At 51.1% G+C, this 18,944-nt stretch overlaps 2 protein-coding genes across 18 annotated transcripts in view; one reads left to right on the forward strand and one right to left on the reverse strand.

The window, feature by feature from the left end:
* CCNI (cyclin I) overlaps positions 1-16,090 on the forward strand; it is a 42,034-nt gene extending 25,944 nt beyond the window's left edge. Inside the window, exon 7 of one of the 3 annotated variants that reach the window (XM_089303207.1) lies at positions 15,861-16,090. In XM_089303207.1, the coding sequence (XP_089159333.1) occupies positions 15,861-15,947 (87 nt within the window). In that variant the 3' untranslated portion in view covers positions 15,948-16,090. Of the gene's footprint in view, positions 1-1,891; positions 6,093-15,860 lie in introns of those variants that run through there. The other 2 variants (XM_051820204.3, XM_089303208.1) reach the window with 2 other exon arrangements.
* SEPTIN11 (septin 11) overlaps positions 1-18,944 on the reverse strand; it is a 153,041-nt gene that overhangs the window by 45,929 nt on the left and 88,168 nt on the right. For 2 of the 15 annotated variants that reach the window (XM_008267700.5, XM_089303204.1), the window contains exons 6-11: positions 18,117-18,213; positions 16,913-17,081; positions 13,247-13,379; positions 11,778-11,965; positions 6,178-6,245; positions 3,211-4,288 (exon numbers count right to left, since the gene is read on the reverse strand). In XM_008267700.5, the coding sequence (XP_008265922.2) occupies positions 6,221-6,245; positions 11,778-11,965; positions 13,247-13,379; positions 16,913-17,081; positions 18,117-18,213 (612 nt within the window). In that variant the 3' untranslated portion in view covers positions 3,211-4,288; positions 6,178-6,220. Of the gene's footprint in view, positions 1-2,168; positions 3,149-3,210; positions 4,289-4,756; positions 8,491-11,777; positions 11,966-13,246; positions 13,380-16,912; positions 17,082-18,116; positions 18,214-18,944 lie in introns of those variants that run through there. The other 13 variants (XM_008267706.5, XM_070047989.2, XM_008267705.5 and 10 more) reach the window with 10 other exon arrangements.

The raw sequence follows: 18,944 nt of genomic DNA on the forward strand, positions 1-18,944 counted from the left end.
CTGTGCCAATCCAAAGGCAAGAGCCAGGTGCTTCTTCCTGGTCTCCCATGTGGGTGCAGGAACCCAAGCACTTGGGCCATCCTCCACTGCTATCCCAGGCCACAGCAGAGAGCTGGACTGGAAGAGGAGCAACTGGGAGTAGAACCTGGTGCCCATATGGGATGCTGGCACCACAGGCAGAGGATTAACCTAGCACACCATGGTGCCGGACCCAATAAATTAAATCTTTAAAAAAAAAAAAAAAAAAAAGCAAATGATGGTTGGACATTAAGTTTCAGCTCAAAACAGAACCAGTTTTCCACTTTTTTGTCCTAGAGTTGTGTACGGACCCAACCTAGAAATACCCAAGTCCTTAGCCCTTGCTTTTAGTTGGAGTTGACCATTCATTAGAACAGAAGTGCTTGATAAGAATTACTCTTTACTTGAAAAGGCATAAGTCATCAAGAGTGTCTTATCAGAAATTTGAGAAGAGCTCATGACTCTAAGTTCCCAGGAGCACCTAAGTTCAGGATGAAGAGAACCTCTTTCTTCCCCTTGGCTTAATATATAACATCATAGCAAATCCCATGCCCGACGGCTGACCTTACTGTGTGCACACAGGCAGTAGTAGAATTTGGAGTAGTCCTAGACCCAGGGAGCTGGTTTCTCATTCCTTGAAAACATGTTCAGGGCAACCTTAGGCTAGCAACCACTGAAATGTGACTGCTGGTGAATGGGACAGTTAGCTTGCAGGATAGGATGTCTTTTCAAGAAGTTAATGTAGAAAGTGCTTACCTTTTCCTTTACTCCAGAAATTTGCTATGCTTTTAAGACAAAGTGCAATTCACAGTGCATGGTAGGCCTGGTGTAGTACACAGTGAAATGCTTGGAGAGGAGGAGGGAAGTGTATGTACATAACGTGAATGTTTAAAAAAGAAGCTTGAACTGCAACTCTGAAACCGTACCGAGAATGAATGGGGTAAGCCCAGCTCCATGGATATTCTGCTTTCCCCATACACACTCACTCGTTCTTTGTGGTTCATGGGCCACCACATAGCTTCTACCTCCCCTAATCTAGGTCCCATAATTTTGAAAGTGGTTCCACAGTGGACTGAAAGTAAGTGATGTGAGCTAGATACTAAATCTTTTGAACCTCACATAATGTTCCACGGACAACATCTTTGTACAGAGCTATTGGAATAGCAGGTTTGGCAAGGGCAGTGAAGGGATAGCTAGACTTACACATGAACACATTTGATCCTTTTGTCAGCCCTGGGCATGCCAGTTGCTGGCTAGAGATTGATCTGAAAGCCAGATGGAATGAGTCACAAGGACTATGTAGCATAGTCTTAAGAATTCAAGCACAGGGATCTTTAAAGTGAGCCACACTGCCATTGCTGTGCCTCTCCAGGGTGGAAAGATGGTAAGACATTTGCAAAATAGGTGATCTAAATACCTACATGGTGAAAATTATGCACTTAGCTTTTCAGATCTCCAGAACTGTTCGCCCATGATCTGGGACAAAATTAAAATAAGGAAGAAGCAAAGTTTCACTTGGTCAGTACTGCCCAGGGTGGGCTGGGGAGTTGGTCAGACTTACTGGGATGAGGAATTGTTTTATCTGCCCTAGCCCAGCACATCCTGAGTCAGAGGGGCAGCTCTCCCTTAAAGGCCGGCTGTGTATCTACAGCCCATCTAGACTACACTTGGGTAAGCAGGCAGTGCATCTGAAATCACGCAGTATCTTTTAAAGATAAAAAGGCCTAAAGGCCTAAAGGCCTGCTGCAGGTGGAAATAGGTACCAGTGGCCCTTTTCTCCCTGCGTTGCTTTTCCACGTTCTAGTTCAAGATAAGCCAGTCATTTTTATCATTGCTGATAATTATCCTTGGATGGCTTCACATCCTTTGGTAGGTCAGCCAGGAGAACTTGAGAAGCCGTCCGTTATCAGCACTGGAGAAAGGACACCGCCCGAGGGACAATGCCAGCTCGATGGCAGTCATCTCAGGCGAGCCGGGCGAGGCGCTCAGCCTCGTGGGACAGGCCCAGCTTTTCCTAGGTAACCGGACAGAGGCCAACCTACCTTACAACCTCTTAGGACCACTCTGTTCCTCACCCTCCCCTGTCAAGATGAGGATGCTTATACTTCTAACCAGGGGGCCAAAATGGGAACATGTACAAAGACTACACATTTCTGTATGTTCAAAAAGATGCTAATTTGATTTTTATACATTGCTTAAAAACATACCTTTACAACCTGATGTAGAATGTTTTTAAAATGAGAGGATAAAGCTGGTATTAAAATATTAAGAGCTTAAGAGTAACATCAATTGTACTTAACGATTACAGTGGTCTCACAATAGGAAATACATATTTAACCTACAAACTGACAATATGCCATGCTCCCCCTCCCCTACCCACCCACCCACCGGTCACATCACTAGCAGATTCCTGTCCTTACGGATTGGGTAGGCTGCAGGGGATGGTTCTCGACTCATGTTTTGATCACTAATAGCACAGGTGAATCCCACTTTACTTGTATTTAGTAACAGTTTCTGTCTAAGAAAGCTGTTGGCCAGCATGTCATCCAATTGCTCCAAGTAGCCTCTTTCTAGGAATCAGATGATTCAAGAGGCAGGGGCTGTGGCTTCATCATCTCACTGCCCGACAGGGGCATGTGGTGCCTTTCTTCTCCAGAGGGGGACCCTCCTGGGGATCGAGACCAAATGCAATACATAGTATTTTCATGATCTGCCTTCCATGGGGCTGAAGAATGAAGATGGGAATATGCAAAGCCATAGACAAACAATGGAAGGTAACTCAAAATGCATGTCCATGCTGCACAGTAGTTAGCAATTTGAAAACTGTCCCTTGAGTATAGAAACTTCCTGAGAGGTGAAGACTAATCTAGTAGTCAGCTGTGCCAGTAGCGTGAGCCGTGCCAGGCGCACAGCGCACACGTGTTGGGACGTGAGTGGTTTTAAGGGATTCGGCGGTTTGATTCACAGCAAGTATTTTTTGCAGATGTTGTGGGCGAAGCCACCTGGGTGACTGGGAAGACCGTGTGAATCAGACCATTGTGCAGCAAATAGTGCTGTTCTCTGGGAGAGGATATGTACTTGCTTGCGCTTCATTTCCCGTGGCTCAGGACTTGTGGGTCCCGGTCAAGAACTGCGGACACAATGGAAAGCAGAGCTTCACAACAAATACAAAGGCAGGGCTGGGCCAGAAAGTTATTTTCAGGAATCTTTAAATATAAACTGCACCAGGAGGCAGAAACGTCATCCACCCAGCACTAGTACGTTTTAACATGATGAAGACTTGTAGGTTAAAACCCTAGCAACAAAGGTTTTCTTTTTTAAGTTGGGTCCAAGACGAGGAACACATATTGAACAAAATTTTGTGACTTCAACTTCATTTAAATTTCCCCTTGAAATGAACTTCAAACTGGCGTAATTTTGATACCAGAAGTCAGTTTGAACAACCAATACAAAAAAAGAACTGACTAAACTGGACATTGTCCCCCCACCCCCCTCAAACAGAATCCCAAACCCAAAACAACTTATATAAGGGATGCAGATAACAGAAAAAAGTCAAATAAAATAACAATGGTTCCTGAATTGAAAGGAGGGATGCCCAGTTCTCTGTCAAGAGGCAGCTGGTCAGCTGAAAAATAAAAACATTATATCAATAGGACACGCCAAAGAAAAATCCACTAGCTCTCTGTTCATGCAGTAACTAAAATCCCAAACACCAGAACAACCCACAAAAGTGACCAAAGGAAGGAAGAAGTGGCCCCGATCTTTTGACCTGCTGAAGGCTGAGGATCCTGGTGGGGCTGTTCGGATTGTTGTTCACGGGACAGAGAGGTCAGGAGTTACGAGATCAAGGTCGTGGGCCCCAGAGCTGGCGGCCCCTCGCCTCAGACCTGCTGTCTTCAGTCCACACGTTCTTGGATCAGCAGCTTCAAGGACATGACAGCTAAGCGAGAGGATCCTAGCGCAAGACCTTGGGGCTTGGCCCAAGTTCTCTGCTTCATTCAGTTTCCTCTGAATATGGTTACGTATTACTGTCTCGGGGAGTGACAAGTCACTTCAGGGTCCACTATGGGCAGTGGTTTGTAAACAGACATTGACAGACACAAACAGCGGTGCGATGTTTGACCCAGACTTTAAAAGAATAGGAGGCGATGGTGGCAATGAGGTAACTCTTCCCCAACACGTGTCAACAGACAGCTCCTGCTCTTCTAAGGCTCTATGTCCATTAGGAGAGAGTGGGGCTTGTCAACGGGATGATTACATAAAGAAGAAGCTACAGAAGAGAAAACAGAAAGGTTGATTCAAAAGGTGGCCCTTAAAGGCTTCCAAAGAAACAAAAGGAGCGTCTCTACAACAAGCTGCGAAAGGGACAGCGCTGTGCAGGGAGTGACTCCACCTAGCGCGCGCGGCCGGAGGGGGGAGACGCACGGCAGCACTGTGACCGCGGGTGGGACGCGGGACGCCGCCTCTGTGGCCCCCAAGGCTTGCAAATCGGCAGGGCGGCCGGGGACAGGAGTGGCGGGGAGGTGGCAGGCACGGTATGTGAGTACGGACACCAGGCAGCCAGTGTATCTTGGAGGAGTTGGTGCCACTCGATGGCAGCATGTGAAGCCCAGCACCCAAGGAGCGAAAGCGTGCGTTTCTATCACTCCCATTTCCTTTACGCCCAACATAACAAGCACGTGCACACACGCATGACCGAGCAGTGACTGAGAAGAACTCACAAAAGGGCACACAGAACGATGTTTGGGTAAAAATATATTTTCCCCTGCTTTATGTCTTGGCACGAGTGATAAATGCATAGATTGCCAGTCCACACTCTCCTACCATAACAGACACCAGATTACTGAACACGTCGCTAAGTGATCACGTTCATACTTGAAAAACGATATGCTTCACATCGATACAAGTATTTTAGTTTCTTAAAAAAAGACAAGTGTCTACCATGCGGCTTACATACATGACAATTCTGTATTAACACTGAAAGTAGGTTACACAACAGTTTTAGAAAACACACTGGTTATTTTTCAAACAGAAAAATGACAAGAATCTACAAACTACAGTTTAAGGCATATCAGCATATTTTTAAGAGAAAGAGACAAAGTTCTAATGCTGTTCACAGCTTAATTTTCAATTTATTTTTGAAAATTCCCTTCATACCGACCAACAAACAAGACCTTGGAGGTCATAATTCCCACTAGAGAGTCCTCAAATCCATGTCCTGTCACCAGAACCAGGACTTCTGGAAGCTGATAGAATTCCAGACACTCACAATGGCAAAGCAAAGGGATGGGAACGGACTCTGGGTAGGGACCACACGGAGATGGGGACGTGACTCGGGAGCAACCAAAAACCCCACGTTGACAGTCAGCTGGTTTATGAAACACTTGCGGGAGAGGTCAGCCAAGTGAGGGAACCATGGCTTTGCACTTGAGGGGCACGGGATATGGAGACCACGTGTGACCGCTGGTGAGTTACGAAACAGAGGAAGAAAACGAGGAGCCTGTGCCCAGTGGCTCCTTTCCCTGGCTGAGAATCCATTTTGGACAAAACCTTGACCAATTAAAATAGAGCCTAAGCTGGGAAAACAGTGTCTGAATTGCCAAAAATTCCCCCACCATATCCTACAGCCTGCACAACCGTTAGGTGCAGCTAACATCCAGAAGAAGCAAAAAGATGGGGAGAGCTGGGGGTGGGGAAGTCAGATCAAAACGTAAAAAATACAAGCACTGGGGCAGTTAGCATGAGGGAGACACCCTGAATTAAAAAAAATAAAGTCGGTGGTCAGAAAGGTAGCCTGGCTGAAAGCTGTCCCTCCCTGTTGATTTTCCAGCGTGGAAGGTGGCATTTTCTCACTCAAGCTTTATTTTCATTGACAGAATCAAGGACTCCATATACCCAAGGACGTCCATGATGCTGTGCTGAACACAGGCTGGGGTTAGCAATTTCTAACTTCCACATTGAAACCCAGAAGTTGTTGTGGAAAAAAAATACATACATATGTATAAATTTGGCCATTTTAAATATATTAGTTTTTTTATTAAACAAAAGCTGTTGACATCATTACCCACCCCCGCCAAAAGAAAGAAAAAGAATCCACCCACCCCATCTGTTGTCCCTAATTTTAAAAAGATCTCAAAAGTTTCTTTCTACTGTACTTACATGCAAAGGCGAAAGCACATCCAATTAGATTTGAGGGTATCATTTATTCCGTGCAGAGCCAAGGACTACTGTGAAAAAAGGCATAGACACAGAAAGAAAAAAGAGCAGCAGTAACAAACTAAACAGGCCTGGGAGCAGTGGTAGAAAAAGTTGAGAAGCAACACATTAAAAAAAAAAAAAAAAAAAAGATGGCTTCTAGGTTTCTGTTGCCTTCCTATTCCCTGCCTCTCCATGTGATATTTTCCTGTGAAAAATTTAATGCCAAAAAATAAGAAATAAAAAATAAAAAAACCCATCCAATCCAATCAATAATCTTGGAATCAAAAAGTCAACTGCGTGCCTTTCATTGTTAGGTTCATTTTAGTGATGCAAGACGCGGGATTTTTCAAGGTGGATGTTCTGTCACAAGGCACAAAAAATGCTCAAACAAGCAGGGGTTGGAACAAGCAAACCACAGACATTCAGGCTTTTGTTTGAGGCGCGGCACATGAGCAGATGCAGCCATGGTTAGAGTCAGCATGCTGTCTAGTGCTTGGCTGCTCCACGCTAGCTCCAGTCCACGGCTAGTAAAACAAAGCAAAAACAGAAGAAGCGCAAACAAATCCACTGGTCCAGTTGCTGCCGAACCCGTAAAAACAGCTGCTGCTTCGAGTTCGCAGGTTCCCAGCTTAGCTCGGGCTGCGATGAAACGGATTTCCTTACTTTGCCTAATTAAGCCTACATCCCTTCATGGGAGACTGTTCCTTCAATCCTTTACCTGCAGCTCAGGATGAAAGAAAGGGGAACCTCTCCTTGTTGGAATTCAATAGAGACAAAGTTTTTAAAACATGTGCAAGGCAGGGGAGGTGCAGCATCCTCTATTTACTGAGCGGCTAAGGAAGGCCGACAGGAAAACGGAGAGCTCAAGTATTGGGTTCATGAGAAATGGTACCTCCCATGTGAGAAACAGGAGAGCGAGAGTGAGAGAAAGCTGGGGCATCTTGTGAGTAGGGGTCGGGGGAGGGGGGTTTGAAGCCAATGAAAGGCTAACCATCAGGGAGGACTAGCAGAAACCAGATGAACCGTGTGCTTTCCCATACAGACCAGGGATACAGTCCCCGACCTGGCATATGGCTTCTGTCCTGACCCTCAATGAGGCCACAAGGAGCAGGTGCAACCAGGTGTGCGCAGGGCCCAGGTGAGGCAAACACGTTCGGGACAACTGGACTGGAAAGCTCAGCTGCTCTGTTCCGTCTGCCTTTACCACCACATGTGGAAAGGAACCTAAGCGAGTTGGATGTGAGGCTGGGGGCCGCTGGCTGGGCTCGCACGCTGGGCTGCGTTCCTCCCCACCTCCTGCTTCCAAGCGCACACGTGCGCTGCGCCCTGCACAGCAAGTGTGCCATCGGCACAACCTGCGGGCGTTCTCTAGCCACGATTAGGGACAAGGTGCGCCAGAATGACCCCTCTTCCGGAGCCGTGCACCAAGTCCTCCCCTGCAGCCTGCAGAGAGCGCACAGGTGTATTCGGGAAAGAGTCCTCAATGTCAGGAAGTGGTAAGGAGGCGGTGGAAAACCCATGACCGTGGCAGAAGGCTCCTGTGCTAAGCGAGGCCACCGGCACACCTGGTGAACATCGCTACCTGGTGCTGGCTTCAGTCCACTCCAGCCGGGCTGGGCTCTGGGAGGAGGGTGTGCAGACGCAGTCTCGAACCGCTCTGTCTGAACACATGCCCCCAAGTTCAGGACGCAGAACGTTAGAGCTGAAGGTGAACTCACACCAGCGACAAGTCCTAGGGGAAGCGGGCGCCCCGCTCTGCCTACCTACTCGTCTGCCTCGGCTTGGGCGGAGGGGGACGGGGTGCGGAGGAGAGACCGTGAGTGCTGGGTCTGTGCGGTCGCGGAGGTGGGGAAGGGAGGATATGCAAGTTCTCATGGCTACCCAGGGCTTTAGCTCAGCGGCTGAGGCGGTGAGAAGTCTCCATGTCAGTCGTGCAGGCAGCCTCTGACCCCGCGGTCCTTGATCCAAAGCGACACACAAGGAACAGGCATGCTTCCTGCTGCCATTCGGAAGGCGCACAAAAAACCAATCGCGTACTGTCCAGATGCACAGGGCTCTCGCTGTCATTCCCTTGTTCTGTCATTCCCAACACCCGACAAAACAGTCAGCAAAATGAGTTAAGAGTTACTGGTGTTTGGGGAAGGGTAAAACAAAAACAAAAAATAAAATAAAATAAAAAAACCAAAGGACACAGACGGCAGAGATACACTATTACTGCCAAAGCAGGTGAATGCGGAACGTCCTTGGCTTGCCAGGCTTTATGTGAAGCTTGCACTGCAAGTTAAAAAACAAAACAAAAAAGTTAGAAATGATAATAAATAAAAAAAGAAAGGAAAATTAGGAGCGCCAGCACCAGCACCAGCACCCGGCGGCGGCGAACGCTCATGCAATGATTACGGGGCCGACAGAAACTGAAACCAAACATTCGAGTAGGCTACTCTACGAGACAAGCAGAAGCAGCCTGTGACACGGAGTCGGAGAGCACACGGTTAGTCTCCACCTGCACGGAACTCAGGCGTCACGAGTGACTTCTTGACACCGCTGCGTGTTCTAGTGGGAAGATGGACTGTTTGGCTTTTTTGTTTACTCAAGTAACACAGAACTATGACCCCTCAGGTTTGGGCACCATGTGAGTTTCATCTTGCACTCTGGAGCTGCTGAAGGAGTCAGAGAACAAACATCCAATGAACGCCTTGGAACGAATGACAGAAAGGTCTGAAGGAGCGCGGGGGGACCGGGATACAGCGGGTGGAAGACATGCTATTAATCCAGGCCAAGTGTACACGGTCACAGCTACAGTGATGCCAGGAGCTTGCAGCGCCAAACCCAAGAGCCATGTGGCTAAGGCAAGTTCAACACGTGCAACTTTATATTCCCCAGCAAGAACTTAAAAATCAGAAAGATGAACGGGTGGTTTCAAACTGTGGTTATTAGATATTGCGATGGATTTGACCGTTTTCTCTTGGGAGAGATGCATGTTGACCAGCAAACGCCTGCAGGCCATCGTGCGAATGGTTTCCTGAAGATGAACAACGTCCACCCAGCAACTTACCCCCAGGCCGTCCCGCCACTGCGGTGGAGCCGCAAACAAGAAAGTGACTTGGTGGCCAGGGACGGCCGCAGGTGGGGCCCAGCTAATGGCAAGGGCAGGGTTAGTTCTAGAGTGTCTGCAATCCTAGGAGATGTTAGACAGGCTCATGCCACTACAGGCCAGGGAGAAGGATCGAGCCTTACCTACATTTTAAACAAAAAGGAGCATGTCAATAGAATAGGGAAAAACAGGATTTCAAGCTATTAGGAGAAAGAAGTCGAGCTCTGAAGTAGACACAGAGCGGGTTAATAAAGAAGCATCACTGTGTAAATGTTCTACCTAGGACAAAGCCAGCTCCTGAGCGGCACGTGTGCCAACTCCTGTGCCCACACAGGGCTGCCCGGGCTGCCCAGGTGACTCCTTGTGGTCCTCTCTGACCGTCACCCTCCAATGCCATGGGCAGGAAGAGGTGTGGGGTTTAAAAAATAATGTTTTCCCCTCCATTTCAGGCCTCAAACTGGCAGTTGCTTTCACTGTACACGTGGGCCAACGCTGGGGTTGGGGGGAAGGGTCAACGCCTAGAGGGAGTGACACGCTAAGACAGCTGTCGTCATCCGGAGCAGATGCAGATGCCGCTGGTGAGCCGGAGTCAGACGAACGCCGTTCATGAGTGAGGACGCACAAATAAGGCTAAACTAGAACTCGCACGGACGTCACATTCACTTCCAGAGCACGATGCACTGGCAAGGCCCCAGCGTGAGGACAGAATACCTGACGTGTTCAGAAGGGCAAGGCCGAAAACCCGCCCGCCGCTGGGGAGCTGGTGACCGAACAGGCAAAGTCCCCCTTGGAAGCCGTACTGCTTAAAGGCACATCCAGGACGCGCGCGCGTCTCTCGACATTGCTGGTCTCTCATGAACAAAAACCTGGTACCTTGGTGCACTTCAGTGCTTCGGGTTAAAAAAACTTGACTTTGGGTTCCCTAAGCTGTGAGTCCGCAGCTTTGCCTGTTTCGTTCACGTCTGCGGACACCTGTGTGTACGCACACTCGTGCTCACACCCCGATTTTTATCTTGGCACAGCCCGGATCCCCGAGGGTATGGTGGCAGACGGCTGGAAGACTCCCTGGCACTCCGACCATCTCCTGAGTGTCTCCTTAGCCAGACACTCTCCCACCACACACAGCTACAAAGGGTTTTCTTGAACTGGATCAGAATCCAGGCAACTGTGCCTCTCTGAATTAGTCCACAGTCACTCAGTTCTGGGCCCTTGGACTCCCTGTGTCTGCGCCAGCCTCATCTAGCCCAACTGCTGCTGTGCTCTCTGCACCCCCAGAGCCTGCACGGTCCGCGCGAGGCCAGGCCCTGCACTGTGCATTTCTCTCCTGACCGCAGGCACCGTCACGGGGCTCCTTGGAAGGGAGCCTTGTGCGTTGTCAGCCAGGACTACTGGGCAGCAGCGCCAAGCTCAGGGACGCCTCTGTCACTGTGCAGATCCCACTCCCATGCACTCTGTGCCTGAACACAGCAGTGCCCTGCCTGCTCAGGTGCCAGTACTGCTTTGTGTCCTTAGTTGCTGGCTTCCCCCCGGAACCGGGCCATCTAAGGATGAAGAGTGAGAATCGGGACAAGCTGTGGGTCGCTCTGGCCACCCAGAGAGCAGCACACGTTAAATAGACCAGGGAGGGAGGTGTCCCTGGATTTGTCACTGGGCCACCACAGTGGGACACCCCCTAAAATGCCCTCACCAATAGCAACTGTCAGAGATAGCTGCACTCCCTTCTTCAAACGGATCCAGAGGAGAGCTCCGACCCACAGGAGAATTTTAAGGAGGCCCGACTCTCCGGCTGGATGCAGGCAGCTGCTACTGGAATGTCTGAGGATGGGACTGACTCGGCAGCAGCCTGGGACCCTTTGGCACGTTAAGTCAAGGTCACAATGGAAAATGTTCTGTGGGCGATTCTAGTTAGGACTGGAGGGCTGCCAGGGGTGTCTTCGCTGGATGCATAGTTCCACTCCACTGCACGATAAAACAATTCATCATGCTGTTGAATTTAGAGGAAACCTAGTGGCCACTGGCAGCGCTTCCAAGCAGGTCCTTTTGGGAACAGACTGGCAATGACTGGCTCACCAAGGCTTACGACACAGAGTAGGAAGAGAACTTTACAATCGTTATTCTAGGATGTGCCTTATCAAAAGTCACGAGAATCGTCTCCCGTGGGTTCTGCAGAGAAAGAAACCTGTCTTCTCCAGGAATCCTAGTGTTTGGTGCAGAAGCTGCTACGGGAGACGGCAGGTCACTCCAGTCCTGATTGCTTGCTCAGCGTGCCCAGGTTGGGTAAATTAATCTCTGTGTACCCTTTAAAAATACTTTAAAAACCTTTTAGCATCTGCCCTGCACGGTAGAGAAAATATGTGCTCTGTGTTTCTGGTAACAGACCCAGTTCCCAGTCCATAAACGGGCAAAGAGGCGGCATGCAAGGGGAATGAACGGTTAGAGGTGCCCAGCACACGGCGACGGCCCCGCTTACTTTTTCTTATCCTTGTCCTTCTTGGTCTGCTGGGCCCCCGATTGCTGGGCCTGGGACTGCAGGAGCTGAGCGGCCGCCTTCTTCTTCTGGAAGGCGCTCACCTCCTCCTCCAGCTCCTTCTTCTTGTCTTCCACCTTCTTCTTCTCTTCTTGGTGTGTCCGCTTTAGCAGGTCGAACTTCTCGTGCAGCTGGGGAGAAAGAGACCAGGGCACGGTTGGCGACGGCAGGGAGCAGCTGGCCGGGCCAGGCTATCTGGATCTGCGATTCGATCACACGAGGGACGCAGCGCCATCTGTGTGACTCACGGTGGGAACACAGGAAGGAAGGCAGGACAGGGGGAGGGATTCTTATTAGATAATGCTAGATTTGTATACAACAACCACTTGGCTCTTAAAACCAACAGCAAGGGACCGGCGCTGCGGCATAGTGGGTAAAGCCGTCACCTGTAGTGCCGGCATCCCATAGGGGCGCTGGTTTGAGTTCTGGCTGCTCCTCTTCCGATCCAGCTCTCTGCTATATCCTGGGAAGGCAGTGGAATATAGTCCAAGTCCTTGGGCCCGTGCACCCACACAGGAAACCCAGAAGAAGCTCCTGGTTCCTGGCTTCGGATTGGTGCAGCTCCGGCCAATGCTAACATCTGGGGAGTGAACCAGCGAATGGAAGACCTCCCTTTCTCTGCCTCTGCCTCTCTATAACTCTGCTTTCAAATAAATAAATAAATCTTAAAAAAAAAAAAAAAAAAAAAAAAAAGCAAATAAGGATCAATTTTCCTTTCTTGGCAGCTAAACACATTTTGTCTACTGAGTTATTGAAATAACCTGTAAGTTTCAGTCGTCTTAGAGATAAATTAAAACAAGCTATTGAGTACAGGCCAAGCACTTGAGACATGCATCATTTCCCAGGAGTCATGTTATCCTCTCTCTCTCTCTCATTCTCTCTCTCTCTCAATGACAGTGTGATGGGTGCTACACTATATAAATCTGCGTACGTTGTAAGGAAGTTTGGCCTGGGGCTGGGAACCAAGGTGGGGACAGAGGGTTCCTGGAAAGGGGGTGCCTGCCCAGCAAATCCGGAAGCAGGGCCACAGGCACATCAGACCATCGTCCCCCAGAGGCCGTCATGGTGGGGCCCCTCCACTGTTGGGCTCACTTGTTCGGTTGATAGATGAAGATGATAGCCTCAAATGCTACCTCTCACCTTTCGAGACTGGTAAACTGAGGAAATGCGGAGCTACAAAGACCACGTGCTCAGGTCTGGAGATGGAAGATCTAGTTTCAGTCTCGGTTTTCACTTAACACGCCTGACTGTGCCACCTGCAAGATGGGGCCAAGCCTTTCAACCTACTCTGCTACTCATGATAAAGCGTATGGAGCAAGGAGCAAGTACTTGGACCACCAGGCGTCCCATACAAGTGAAATACGAATAAAACGCCTCTCTGGGGCCCAGCCCTTGAGAGGCCCACGACCTACCTCCTTCTCCGCCTCTTTAAGCTCTGCTTCTTTCTCCTTCACTCTCATCACGAACATCTGTCTCATTTCTTCTTCCTTCTTCTGCAGTTCGCCCAGGAATTCATTCCTCTTCGCTTCGTATGTCTCCTGGAGACTGAAAAATCCACAAACCAAGCACACGCTCCAGAAATGGCATGATAAGCAGTTTTGGCTCACAGAACGTTTAGCTGTCTACTTCCCAAAAGTAGGCAAGGCTGCTACTTAGCATAGTAAGGGACAAACCAAAGGACACTGGTTTGTTTTTACTTATGCTGTGAGGGGAAAGACAAGTGCAACCTTGGACTTAACCAACCATGGATCCAAAGTATTGGGGGGGGAAACTGGATCTGTACTGAAACAGACACAGGCTTTTTCTTCCTTGTCATCATTCCCTTACATACAGTACCGTAACTGTTCACTGCACGAGGTATTCTAAGTTATCTCGAGAGAATTTCGAGCGTACAGGATACGAGTAGGTTCAGTGTATGGAAAGGGCATGAGCATGTATGGGCTTTCGTACCCATGGGGGTCCTGGAACCAATCCCCCAAGGACACTGAGGCACAGCTCTGCTTGCACATGACTGAGAACACACTCAGCACACGGGGAATCGGAGTCCCAAGCAGACATTTGCACACCCCCGTGCTGTTTCCAACCACTGGACCGCTGTTCAGAAGGAACCGGCTCTAGGTTATCACACACAGACACCTGCAGTGGCGACAGCTTTTGCATTTTGAGCCTTCAAACTTAATTTTTAATTGCAATTATTAACACCTTGGCAGGTGTCCCACTGGTTGGGGCTGATTAGAAACTGCGGGTTTTATCTTCTGCTTTTCTCCTAGCAGCCCCCAGTGGAGGCATGTTTTGCTAGTGGAAGGCAGAGGGGGATCCACATACACACTTAATTCACTCTTCTTCCTGGAAACACACCAGCATGGTTCCCGCCCAGATGCAATCTCCTGGAACCACGTCGTGGATGGAGCGCAGGCAGCGCACAGTGATCACCCCCAGGGTCTCTGGAGCACCTTACACACGTGAATTTGTTTAATCCTTGCAACAACCCAAAAGGCAGGCATCTACTACCTTTCATTTTACCGATGGAGAAACAAACACGGGGCATTCAGTCATCTGTCCAGGTTACAACACAAACAAGCGACAGGGCCAGGACTGGACCCAGGCAGCTGCCTTGTTCAGACAGGAGCCTTGGCCCCGGCACTGCCCGGCTGGAGACCCAGGGCCTACCCTGCAGAAACCCTGTCGCTCCCCCTCTTCACGGAGGAACGACACTAGACCCTGCCTAGGTTTCCTATCCGAGTCACGGCACCATTATGTCGCTCCCCTTCTTCGTGGAGGAACGACACAGGACCCTGCGCTGTTCTTTTGTCTGCTCAGCCCTCCCGGGGTTTGCTGCTGGTTCTTCCGGGGTTGGCTACCGACCCTTCCACCTCCGTAGAAGGGCGGTGCCCCCTGCCACTTTCCCCACTTCCGCGGGGGAGCGGCACACTGCCGGCCAGCTCTCTTGGGGGCTGCTCAGATGTTATTCGGATGTTCCCTTTAGATGTTCCTGGTGCATGTTGTCTCTCTCCTCCTTTATAGTCCTCTTCCACCAATCCCAACTCTGCTACCCACACGCCGAGTACGCTGCTCTCCTCCAATCAGGAACAGGATCAGCTCCTGCAGGTTACTGGTCGAACTAGAGGCAGCTGTGTAGAAGCTGTTTCCTCCTCTCCCAGCGCCATATTGTGGGAGAGCAGATGCATAGAATAAGTCTTAATTCCAGTAACAGTCTAGTCCGAGTTGCTCCCCACAAAACCCAATGTGTCTCGCGGGCCGGGGCTGTGTCATCTGAGACAACGGTGCCGAGCTCATCCTGTGATGAGGAAGGTGGCGCCTCTGCAATGAGGGGGGAGCTGGTAGGGCAGGCCTCCTGTGATTAGGGCAGTGGGGTCCCAGGAGGAAAGCGGCAGGCAGCGGCTCAAGGGTGACGGGATCAGTGCCCATTCACGTCCGATGTCCCCTCTCCACTTCTGTCCCCAAAAAACACCAGCCAGGAAGGGGCTGGGGCCCGAGGGAAGGGGGGAACTCGGTCCAGGGAAGGCTTGGGTGCTCTGGGGGTGGCAGAGGGTTCCAAGGCTGCAGGGCAGCAGGTGAGCATGAGCATGTGGGGACGGAATGATGGGCACGGGAAGGAGCTGGTGGCCACCTGGACCTGCAGGGGTTCCGCCAGAAGACTCTGAATTCAGGCCAGTTTAAGGCCAACACCAGAGCCAGGCTCCAGGGCTTTAGTGCTAGGATCGGCTTCCAGGGCTTACATGCAGCCTGCACTGTTGCACACCTGCTCCTCCGTCTCGCTCCCACTGGGGACTACACCCAGGTGCCAGCTGCTGCTACAAACTCTCTGCTATTCAAACAGGGCCTGGAGGGCAGGGGCAGACACAGGGTGCCGAAGGGAAGAATTAACTTTCCATGCAGGAATCTGCTACTTGAGAATATAAAAACTTTCACAGGGCCAGTGCTGTGGTGCAGTGGGTAAAGTCACTGCCTGCAGGGCCGGCATCCCAAACGGGTGCGGTTCGAATCCCAGGTGCTCCATTTCAGATCCAGCTCTCTGCTACTGCGCCTGGGAAAGCAGCGGAAGATGGCACAAGCGCTTCTGCCCCCACATCAGGTGGGAGATATGCATGAAGCTCCTGGCTCTGGTCTGGCCCAGCCCTGGCTGTTGCAGCCTTTTGAGGAGTGAAGCAGCAGATGGAGGCGCTCTCTCTCTCTCTCTCTCTCGCTCTAACTCCACCATTCAAATAAATAGATAAATCTTTTAAAAAACAAAACACCTTCTGCCCTCTGTTTATAGTCCTCCAAAAAAGCTTCATGGAGCACCCAGCAATGGTGACTTTGAACATGAAACCGGGCATCAGTGACGTCAGCGGTGGCTCCTGCTGTCCCTTTGCGGCCAGCCTTCCTGCAGGGCCACCTCGCTGCCAACTCCGGGTGCTCTCAGGTGCACAGAAGTGCTGGGGAGCCACAAAGCAGCAGCTTAATAGCTGCTCTGAGCCCCGCACATCCCACATCACCTCCCCACTGAGTAGTTGCTTGCACCCAGTCAGGAGGATCCTCTCCTGGGCACACAAGCATGACCTAGCCGGGCAGCACTGCCCACACCTGCTGTGGGCCACAGCACCCCACGCCCAAGCCCCTGCACCCACCTCTGGGCTCTGAAGAGACGGGGTACTAACTGGACATTCGCATCTCCCCCCCGGTGATGTGGGGGCTCGTGCACTTGCTAGAGGCGAGGCCCTGGTTGTTCCTGAACTTGTACAGGACCACCACAGGCAGACAGGACGCTGGGAACAGTCGGCGCCCTGGGAAGTGAACGCTGCTGGGTTCCAAAGGCAGTGGCGAAGTCAGCAGCAGCCATCCCCTTAGGAGAGGCACGGTGCAGGCTATAGACCTCCACAGAGGTAACTGCGAAGGGTCGGCGTCAGGATTCCACCCCGACCTCGCCATCACTTACCACTCAGACTCCCTGCACCTGGGAGGCCTCAGTTTCCACATCTGTGAAATGTGCATATGAATGCGTACATACTCGGGGTTAACGCCAGCGAGGCGGTCCCGCCGCGCCCGCACACACGCACTCCCCATCTCCCGCCTACCTGAAGGGCTTGCTGTCGGGGTCCGTGTCCTTGAACCCCATCTCCTCGAGCTTACAGCGCCGGTACAGCTCGTAGTGGCGGGTGTGGGTCTGCTCGCGCAGGTCCTCCATGTTCACGCGGATCAGCATCTCCCGCAGCTTCACAAAGTCGCAGTGGTTTTCGTTCTCCACTGCAAGACACGGGGAGGGGGCGTCACGGAGGGCGGCTCTCAGCCGCGATGGCACGGAGGATCCGAAGCCACATTTACGGGCAGTCTCGCGATCAGAGGCCTCACAGCCACCTGCGTGTCCGGAGGCAACCTTGACCCAGATGACCACAGGGCCCAGTGTCACCTTCGTAGGCGGCACAACTCGCGCTGGCTGGACAGAGGCCAGGCTTGTGGAAGCTTGGGCCCTCCCGTGTGGACAGAACCAGTCTATACCGCAACATTGCCACTCCCGGCTCCAAACCCGGGCCACATCCGCCACCCAAGCTGCCCACAGCTGTCCAAGGCAGCTTTTACATCCCATCCCAATTCATCTTATCAACACCCTTGTGAAGCAAGGCATTGTTTTGTAGTCGAAAAATTTAAGATTTAAAAAAAAAAAAAAAAAAAAAAACTGTTCCTTGGGATCTCAGAGGAACTGTTTTTAACTCGCTTCCTCTCATGCATTTATCGCCTTTATTTGCAAAAACCGGAAGAGGCATGGGTACCTCTTAAGTCAACATGGGAACTTTCTGGAAGCTTGCTACCTACTCTGCAGCATGGGGTGTGCCTTTCAAACACACAGGGGAGGTGGGAGAGAGCGTGTCCTTGGCGTCACAGGGACAGCCCGGACCTGTCCACAGGCTAAAGACTAAGGTCCCATCCACAGCACTCAACAGCAGTTCCACCTCCTCATAATGCGCAGACATTTACTGAAAAAACATTGAAGGGAGGCAGGCCGGCCAGAGATGAGGGAGGAACTGTTTGTGGAATTCGTTTTTTTTTTTTTTTCCCCCGGCGTTCTGGCTCTGCCAGCGCCATGGGCTGCAGCTCCTAGGGAAAGGAGTAGACACTGAATCCCCCCACTGCCCGGCATCCTTGGGGCCACCCCGCAGCCACGCTGCCTCCGTGTCTCCTGGCCTGGCTGCTGTCTCTTCCACCCCCACCTTCTCAACTGCCAAGGGCAAACCCCACGGCGCCCCAGGGCAAGCCGGAAGCCCGCCCGAGCCGTGCACGTACCCTGCACCACACCCCAGGGGTACTGCCGGGCCTTGGCCATCTTGTTGCCGATCTTCACCTCCTCGGTGCTGCCGACCACAGCAAACGGCAGATGGACCTGCGGAGCCCAGAAGCAGAGTGGTGACTGCCTGTGCCCCAGGGCCTGGCTCCCCCCCGCCCCCCCCACCCCCCCCCCCGCTCCCTCCTCCCGCAGCCCCGACTCCGCGGGGAGAGAGAAAGCAGGAGACGCCAGGCCGCCGTGGGTGCCTTCCCTGTGTCCAGCCTCCGCCACACGCAGACACTGGACGTCCGACGTGAGCTGGATTCACGGAGAGGCCGTAGATGAGTATGTGCCGCTAACCTGAAATCCCGAGAATCTGAAACTTCCTGGGCACTGTCACAAGCGGAAAACTTCGCACCTGCCTCCACGTGACAGTGAAAACGCGGGTACATGGCAAGTATTTTTATAAAACAGCCTCCAGGGCAGGCATCCAGCCTAGTGGTGAAGACGGTGGGCTGGATTATATTTCATGAAGTATAAAAACATCACATTTTGGATGAATATGTGGAGACTGAACTGAAACTATCTTCAGTGTAACCTATACACTGTATTTCAAAGACCTGTTATGAAAAGGTCTCAATAATTTTTATATTGATTATATGTTCAAGTGATAACATTTGGGATTTACTGAGCTAGTTACATTCTCGAATTTCATGTTTCCTTTTACTTTTTTTTAAAGATTTATTTATTTTACTTGAAAGTCACAGCTACACACAGAGAGAAGAAGAGGCAGAGAGAGAGAGAGAGGGAGAGAGAGAGAGAGAATGAGTGAGAGAGAGAGAGAGAGA

This window comes from Oryctolagus cuniculus, chromosome 8 (assembly GCF_051225735.1).
Source record: "Oryctolagus cuniculus isolate XC-2025 breed Fujian yellow rabbit chromosome 8, ASM5122573v1, whole genome shotgun sequence".
In the NCBI taxonomy this organism is placed as follows: Eukaryota; Metazoa; Chordata; class Mammalia; order Lagomorpha; family Leporidae; genus Oryctolagus; species Oryctolagus cuniculus.